General features: G+C 36.2%; 2 protein-coding genes and 1 long non-coding RNA gene across 9 annotated transcripts in view; 2 read left to right on the top strand and 1 right to left on the bottom strand.

Annotated features, from left to right (window-relative positions):
* Shaw (Shaker cognate w) overlaps positions 1-9,242 on the bottom strand; it is an 84,835-nt gene that overhangs the window by 8,409 nt on the left and 67,184 nt on the right. For both annotated transcript variants that reach the window (XM_011299212.1, XM_011299213.1), the window contains exons 3-4: positions 4,572-4,766; positions 1,124-2,111 (exon numbers count right to left, since the gene is read on the bottom strand). In XM_011299212.1, the coding sequence (XP_011297514.1) occupies positions 1,124-2,111; positions 4,572-4,766 (1,183 nt within the window). The remainder of the gene's footprint in view (positions 1-1,123; positions 2,112-4,571; positions 4,767-9,242) is intronic.
* LOC105263171 (uncharacterized) overlaps positions 1-9,242 on the top strand; it is a 137,663-nt gene that overhangs the window by 90,613 nt on the left and 37,808 nt on the right. The gene's annotated exons all lie outside the window — the stretch shown is intronic.
* LOC105263173 (uncharacterized) lies at positions 3,021-4,641 on the top strand. 2 transcript variants are annotated; one of them, XR_891889.1, is made up of 5 exons: positions 3,021-3,088; positions 3,320-4,047; positions 4,144-4,302; positions 4,369-4,457; positions 4,551-4,641. It is a non-coding gene; the product is annotated as an uncharacterized lncRNA (long non-coding RNA). The 2 variants fall into 2 exon arrangements; XR_891888.1 differs by lacking the exon at positions 3,021-3,088 and having other exon boundaries at positions 3,184-4,047.

Below are 9,242 nucleotides of genomic sequence, written 5' to 3'. Positions count from 1 at the left end.
CTGATCAGGCCTGTCTGATCAGAACTTGATCTAAATTCGCTTGTAGTTTTTAGGATCCGAAACGTTGGATCAAACCTTGGTCAGGTTCTGATCAGATCTTACCTGATCAAGCGAACCGCACTGAAACTGAATCAAGTTCTGATTGGACTTCAAGTAGACCTGAACTAATTTCCACTCGGGTGTGTGCGAAAACTATTTTTCTGTCAAGAGTATCCACCCTTAGCTGAAAATAGTACATTATGGTACAAGGAACCGAAAGAAATTTATTCCTAAGTTGAGATGCCAAATATTATGATTTTTGAGAAACTACTTTTAACATTTTTTACGAAGTGATATATTCTACTGGAATGAAGCTGGTAATATCATAGAATATAATGCAGATAGATTTTTTTTCTTTTAAATATAGTTCTTCTCTTACTACCATTACGATTTTACAGGCGAGAGTATGATGTATTTTCATCTCTCCGTGTGCATGAAGTGAAGCGTGTGATAAAATTGGCTTATTGCACGACACAACATAAATTTTTCCACCCACTGCAGTAAAGTGAAACCTTGTGCACGGTGTGCATAAAGTTTAAGACAGTGCATGAACTATGAATTTTGAATGCAACAATTCTCAACTCCACGCACGTCGTACGGAAAACGAACACTTTATATGCACACTAAAAGGTTTCAAAGTAGTATATTTAATTCACTTTGTTATAGTATAGTTTCATTTATTATTCATATAGTATATTCAGTACATTAAATAGTATATTTGAAAACCATTCCCTGCGGTAAAGTAAGTATTTAGTGCGGTTTAGTAAGGTGCTCATTTTCCACCCGGCGCGCATAAAATCGTGAATGATCTCGCTCTCGAAATGCACTGCACGCACCAGTTGCACAGTCTAACCTGTTTTTATTCGTACTGCACTAAACTATTTTGGGTTGGTAACCCGAGAGCTAATAATGGACAAGGTTAAGAGACGGCAACTCCGTCCAAAAAATCTTTTTGATTAAAAAAACTTACTCTTTACATAACATCATAACAAAGTTGCAATGAATGAGATATGAATTGGTGTTATGGTGTTACTTAATTTGATTAAATCTGGCAAGTGTAACAATGTTGGTTGATAATAATTACCTGTCTTGATAGCAAAGGGATCCTTGGGATGATTAGTTTTTATGGCATTCATTCTCCTATTGAGGGGCCCAGACTGTACAGCACCACCTAGCCCACCCCCCGGGGGTAGAAGGGCAACCTGCTGGCTACAAAGTGTGGTCCCCTGCGTTTGCCCCCCTACCCCCGGTACCCCGGGTACTCTGACCCGGGGCTGCTCCACCGGAAGCACTCGACGTCTCTTCTTGGGCAGCTTGGCTCGCGCCTGCGTGTGACTGTAATACATTGCAAAATTGCTAACGATCACGGGCACCGGCAGGGCGATTGTTAATACACCAGCTAAAGCGCATAATGCACCAACAAACATTCCAGGATATGTCTTTGGCACCATATCACCATATCCAACAGTGGTCATGGTAACTAGTGCCCACCATAATCCCAGTGGTATACTCTTGAAGTCATTTTCCGGATTGGACTGGATCCTTTCAGCGTAGTAGACCAAGCTGGCGAAGATGACGATGCCGAGGACCAGAAAAAATATCAGCAGGGTGAGTTCTTTGGCTGATGCACGAAATGTTTGCATCAGTATCTTAAGCCCCGATGAGTGTCTTGTTAATTTAAACAGCCTAAGTATTCGAATTATACTGAAGAATTCGAGTATATCAGCATTACCAAGATGTGCGGCGAATTTTTGTAACGCCAAATCAATGTAGAAACTCAATGTTGCCACCATGTCAATTAAATTAACCGTTGTACGGAGAAATGCCCAACGATTTGGACTCGCTGTTATTCTACATATAAATTCAATAGTAAACCATGCATTGCACATGCACTCGATGTAGAAGAATGCATCATGTGCGTTTGTCTCGATTTTATCGTACGTTGTGCTGGTTTCATTACCACGTCTACTTGTTCTTCCCTCAATCACTGGTACACGCATGTCTGGATGAGTTTTCAGGCAGAAAGACACGATCGAGACACAGATGAAGAAAACGGATATAACGCCGATTATCTGTGAACAGAAAATTTTAAGTGCTTCAATTTGTCACTTCCTCTTATGCTTGTTCTCATGCTTATTCTTCAGCTCTTTCAACCTCTGTTTTCTGGAGGAAAAGGCCTTCTCTCTTTCTTTATCATCGATCCAATCATCCATTTTGTACTCGTCGACGGCTCTGTAGTAATAAGCGGAGAGGTGATTTTTAAAAATTTTTTATTTATTCTTTTACCTCGTCCCAACGCTGAACGATCATCTAGCGAGAGGACAAAAAAAGAAGAGGAGGAGGAGGAGGAGGATGAGGACAAAGAAGCAAAAAGGGCAATTAAAAAATTGAGGGAGACAAGGGACAAATAAATTTCCTCTAAAATTCTTCTCAATCGTCTGATCAAGATTACAGTAATGAAATTGTTTGATTGAGCCACTCAATTGACGGCAATTGGGGCTCCAGTCCCCTAACCAATTTCAATGTTTATCATTATTCATTAGTTCTGCACATTACCCTCATTAGGGATAATGAGGTACCTTGAATATTTCAGTGAATGTCTGGGGTATTCCTGAAAAAGTCTTGCCCAGCGATGCCCCTTTGATGATGATTAGAACATTGACAGGACGTGTCAAATGTGGGTCAATTTGACCGCAGATTAATGGCAGTAGATATACAGGACATTTGGTGATACGAGAGGGAAAATCCACTCTCTATGTATGTTGAGGAGTATGACGAGGAGTGAGGGGGATGGGGATTTGTGGGTGACCTCTGTAAGCACAATCTAGTCGACCACCATTCACCTGGTAATTCGTACTTGTTCATATGATCAAATCAGACTGGTAAATTGCACGTTCAACCCAGAGAATGACGTGGTACAATGGGCTAAGGCGACTTCAGCGAATCGTCATTCCATCGATTGCATGTAGTTGGTTTTTATTCGAGATCATGGTGACTGTTGAGGAGTCTTCACAGTAATAGAATTGTGAAAATTCGGATTATACTGAAGGTTGAATGGAATTTAACACTGGACATTCATATTAAATTGAAAATTTGAGAAAAATCAAGGACTTTCGTATTTACACACTTTAAAATTCAGAAATTTCACGGGATTTTCAGTAAAACTTAATACTTATGTTTTTATTTCCCACCTAAATTGCATTCGAAGTGTAAATTTCGGAAAATTGTTCTAAAAAGTCGTAACCAACTGTCCATTAAATTTCCTTTTTTTTCTAACCAGATAGGACATAGGGGAAATCAATTGAGGACATCCATATTTAAAGGAGAATTCATGGAAATCCGTGATTTTCCAATAAGTCTGAGGTGAAAATGTCTTGAATTTGAATTCTTGATCGAACACGACAAATAGTCAGCAACCGAATTACAGAAATTTTCAATTTATCCTGATTTTTCACCATTTTCATATAACATTTGATTTTGGAAATTTGATTTTTCAATGTCAAGATTTCCTGAAATTCCAGTAGAAGTTAAAGAAAGTACAAATTTCCGAGCGCTGAATTTTAACGCTGAAAACTAACACGTAAATGTTTGAAATTGTTGTTATAATAATTTCATGTTTCTTTGCATCAAATTTCCGGTCATTTTCTAACAGTGGATATGAGGATGGAGAGTATTCAATTGAGTGTCGCAGGCTACAATCACTTCTCAACTTGCCTTCCATAAATTTTGGCATGGTCGGTATTTTGAAGTGCAGTTAAACACCGTTTCACTGTTTGAAGCAAAAATTTTATATAACTGACAATTGTATTTGCTCGTTGAACTTCTGGGGTCTGTGGCTGAAGCGACATTGACGGCTGGTATTAAATGATGGCCCTGGATGACGTTACTTTGAAAAGATCAGAGCATCGCTGGCAAATTACTATTGAAATCCCCGGCAAAACACCTCAAGAGTTTCAAGGATGACAAATTCACATGCAATATTGGTGCATTTTCTTCCTGGAAAACCGGGTAATGTCTTAGAAGATCGATGAAATTATAATTTCCTGGATGATATGATGATAAAATTTTTTGAAAACAATCGAAATTTGTGCCCTTTTTTTTCAGAATTCTTACTTTCCCGCAAATTCCATAAAAAAAATCGGGAAAGAACATGAAGTCGACTTTAGCTTCGGTGAGGTTTTCCAAAATATCTCCAAAAGTAAGATTCAGAGCGAATTTTTTTCCGGGCCTTTTGTGCAGCTCTCAACTACTTTTACAAAAAAGGTTTTAACAAAAATTTAATTAACTCGTTTAGTTTAGGAGATATTTGATAAGCCGTCCCATTTTTAGAACTACAGCTCACAATTCAAACGCAAGGATTGGAGGGAATTTAACCTTGTTATGACGGTTAGGAAACGTGGGAGCTTTTTGAAAATCAAGTAAGAAACTGGGAAAACAATGTGGATTAATAAAATATCCAGACCTATGTTTGACTCTCCAATGATAAACATTAATGGTATTTGTTATGGCAGTGATGAAATAGTGTTACCGACCTTGGCTGCATTTGAGGAGTAAGGTTCATCGAATAATGACCACATTTTGGGTTTGAGTTTTTGCCACCACGTTAACGTTCCATCGTAGTAGGCCTCTTCGAATCCAAATTTACGGGCCAATTCCTCATCACTCGGCTTTTCTGTATCCAGATCCAATCTATCCAAGACTGTCAGGGTCTCCTGCGTGTCCCGATGCTAAACATTTCCCATTCAAATTATTAAACGAATAATTCAGAAAATGGAAGGGGCTATACTGGAGAAAAATTACACATGAAATTTTTAAGGATGTTTAACCCCTCAAGTGAGCAATCGCGTCGGGAAATAAAATTTGTAAAATCAGATGAATCATTTACGATGTAAATAATTTTTTCTATTAATAAAGCTTACTAGCTTTATGGCATACTTTTCGCTTCACATTATGAAGAAATATGGAGAATATTTCTAAACAGTGACGTATGACTGACTACTGTGGTAATACTCGAGTTTTGATCGTGCAAGAGCACATTTAGCAAAGTACTCTGCCATCACTGTTTCATTGTCATCTACCTTGCCCCCATTGCTCAGCTGTAAGAGCAATATTGTCAATATTTTACAATCGTAATGACGGCCACTTTTTTCCAGATCTTTTTGCAAATGAATCACAAATTTCTCGCCTATTGTATCGTGTAGGCCAATTTTTCTCGTTGGTAAAATATTCGTCATATTGTAAAATAAATGAGTGAATTTTTTTTATGATGTTGAGTCCCTATCCTAGTGCCTTTTTCAATCAAAGCTAACGCCGTCACGTTTCCCCATAGGACTCTCTGCTACAGAGAGCAGTTTTCACTAATTATTATCTTGCTAAAATGGATGAATGGGGGGGTCAAAAATATGACTTTGGAATTGTTCATACTCTCAGCTATTATATAAAAAAAATATAGACTGAATATAGTATATATAGTATTGAATATTACCAGTATCGGTTAAACATCCTTAATAACCACAAAGTGACAAAGTGACAAGAAAATCGCTGTCGAATTCGTTGTTGAGGTGTCACTTCAATTTTTGAATATTTCAATGATTATAGATTTTCAGATCCATGTCACACTGAACTATTTTGAAAATATTGTAAGTTTAGGCGATAATTGAAGCATTCATTGAAAAATCTATGATCGTGCTGCACGAAAAAGTTTTCCATTAAAATTGATTTGAAACTCACATAATTGAAGTTTCTGATGATATTGAGAATCAAATTTTAGGAAAATATTTCTACAACTTAGTAAAATAATATTTAATAATAAGTAATAATAATAGTCATTGAAAATACCACTAGAAAAATGGTTAATATCCCTTCAAATAGAAGTATTGTATTTGAATTTAACTATTTATTTCACTATGAAAGAAATTTGGAAGTATGGCATAATACGAAAAAATATGAAATATGAAATATGGAATTGTAAAAAAAACTGTGACAAGTAAAAGTCTCGCTTCATTGATTCAGTAAAAACCTGCCTTTGGCCAAAATATGACGTTTCTAGAAATTTAAAAGAACTCGGAAAATGTAAAAGAAAACGCTAAGAAAAGTGATACGACTCGTTTGAAAGGATTCAATAATTAAAACAAAAAATCAGTAGAGGCAGGTTCAACTTACTTGGCGCAGTTTTATTCACAGGATAATGCTAAAATGAAATTTGATTAATATTTAAAGGTGGCCGAACATAATCTTTGGCTATAACTGTAGTTGTTGAGAAGGACCGCGCCAAGTAAGCTGATCCTGCCTCTACTGATTGTTTATTTAAACGCCATTTTTTGTTATTTGGGCAGATTTCACGAATTTTTTCAATACAAATAAAAAATTATTTTCACGTTTTCCAAATTTTTATGATATTACGTTTTAACTTCATTTTAAGCATATTATTTGTATAATTTTTTTTACATAATGCACAGTATTTTTCAATGATTTGAAAAAACTCTTTTCTACATTCATGTATCTATTCAATTTATTAAATAAAAACTTATATCAATGAAAAGTTTGAGGGTGATTTATATGATGTAACTATGCACAGATTTCATGTAACTTGTGACGTTTGTATTTTATGGATTGATTACGATTTGAAAGTAGTGGAAGGGGTAGTTGTGTCGTGTATAAATACACGGTAGCTCTCGGCCTCATTTGTTGAATAGAGATGAGATCATTACTTGGCCTATACGCTACCGCGTATCTTGATAGTGGAAATAATTTTATGCGCAGAATCCGCAAGTCACCAGGTGAAGAGAGACATAAAATATGACAATAACATGAAAATAAACACCAATTTTAAGAATTTCTATTGCAGGAAGCATCATAATTTGTCTACAATTATTGCCTCGAATAGTTATTAATTTAAAGGAAAAAATTTATTTTATTCAAGTTAAGGAGTTTTAATAAATTAAGAGAAATGTCTATTTGATATTGATAGAAAGTAATTTTTCCCTTGTAAAAAATCCACTGTAATGTATTTTGAAGGCGGTTTATTTTATAATCTCTCCGATTCTAGCTCAGAATCTGAATCTGAATGCTTGAATTCCGATTCCTATATATCTATCGTTGAAAAATGAAATGGAAGCTCATGTAGTAGCAACACAAAAGTAAAAATACGCGCGCCTAGCGCGCGTTCATTTCTAACTATTAATAGCAATATCAAAAAATCTGTTACATCAGAGGACGTATGGCGATTTGGATAAAGAAGAGCAAATGCAAATGAAAACAAGCAGCTGGGCGTTCCTTACGGCCAAGGACATATGATTGTTACTTCTCCTAACGTGTACATCTCTTTGGTTCATCTAAATGGGCCACAATGTAACAAATATTTTGAAAAAGAGAGATACGTAAGAGAGATAAGTTGAATATCTCCTGAACGAATCATCCAATTCAGCCTATCTGCGATACCAGACATTGCAGTTAGAAGAACAATCTTTTTTCTACAATTCAAGCTACTAGAATGGTTTTTAAACATCAGAGGACGTACAATGCATTTTTTCGAAAAACCTAAAGATTGAAATATCTCAAAAACTTTGAAAATCCGTTTTTGAGTACTGTTCGTATTCTGAAAATATGTCGAAATTTTAGAAGTTGATCGAACAGGTCCCCCCCCCCCCCCCCGAGACCGAGTCTGTCTAGTTTTAAGAATTTGTGTTGGCAGGTGTGATGAGATTTTTTTACTGTTTGACGATTTGAAATTTAGGAGTTTTGATTGTCACTGTTGAAAATGCAGTAGGGATGGAAGTTAGTCTGATGCTGATTGAATCGTTGTGAAGAATTATTGGTCGGAATATTTTGAGTTTTGCCTGAAAGTTTTTTTGCAAGAAGACGCGAAATGGCCAAGATATAGTATATTGTGCATCTATGGCGGTCAATGGTTTGCCGCCCGAGGCGCACGTGTTATATTTTTTCCCTCCGCTTATCAGGGAGCAAAATACGAACTTTCCGTGCGAGTGTGTTGAAAATGGCATTTATAGTATTTAATATGCAACAGATTTGTGTTGGAAAAATTCTTCCGTTTAACTCGATTGGATCAAAAATTACGAAAATAATTCTGTAATCTGGGATTGAATGAAGTTTGAGATAATTTGTTGGTTATAATGTGAGAGATTGATGTGGGCTGGGTTGACTAAAAGTTTACAATCCTTGGATTTTTTCTTCTGATGATTCTTGGCTCTTGATTGAGGAAAGCCAACACTCGTGTGAAGGGATAAATATTGAGGTTGTGATGAGTGATAAGAAAGTCGATTTTAACATTGAATACGTTGACCACAGGGTGCTCGGAGCATATTTCTTTGATAATTGCTAATAGAAAACTTTAATAATTAATCACCTTAAAACGGTGTTGTGAATCAAATTTTATATAGGTATCTCAAATTTTATACAGGTATCTGTTATCGCTTCAAAAACATGATCTCCGAATTTCAAGCCATTCTTATATCTTCGCCAATAAATAAAAAGCAACCTTAAAGCGCCATCTTACAAAAGGGATATACTGAAAAGATAAAATTAATAGATTACGCAACAAGTGCGTAATGGATTTCTTGGCTCGTGCGAGAGTTGTAACACGAGCCGAAGGCGAGTTTTACAATCCCACGAGTCAAAAAATCCATAACGCACGTGTTTCGTACACTATTTTAGGTCATTTGGTAATCCGCGATTCTACCGAGCGACGCGAGGTGAGAATCCCGTGATTACGGCATCTATGGCACAAAAATTTCAGTTGGTGTCAGTTTCACCTTACGTGTCCGTATTACCCGGTGCGAGGTAGTTAGCACCACATAATTAAAAATTCATTAGTTTTTTTGTTTCGATCAATAATAGGAGCTTTGTACATCATTGTAATACGATTAAAAAATTTTGTAGACGCTTAATTAAACAAAATTAATTAATTAAACAAAATAATGATCGGAAGTTAGCACGCCATCCCACTAATTTCGGTTGGGGTACAGTCAGCCCGAAATTTTTTAGTAAGTCCGTGGTAGACCCCAGAAACGTAAAATCACTGAACTAGAAATGCGCGCGCATGATCACCACGAGAACTTGATGTTGGCATGAAATTCACATAATGAGATGTTAAAATTCACAGGATTCCAATTCAGTAGCCATGAAATGTAGCCAGAGTCATTATCAGATAGAATACTTAAGAAACTATTTGTTTTATTAAGCGG

Source organism: Fopius arisanus, unplaced genomic scaffold (assembly GCF_000806365.1).
Source record: "Fopius arisanus strain USDA-PBARC FA_bdor unplaced genomic scaffold, ASM80636v1 scaffold00013, whole genome shotgun sequence".
Taxonomy (NCBI): Eukaryota; Metazoa; Arthropoda; class Insecta; order Hymenoptera; family Braconidae; genus Fopius; species Fopius arisanus.
The sequence above is the reverse complement of the archived record's forward strand: the minus strand, read 5'-3'. Positions and strand labels throughout refer to the sequence as shown.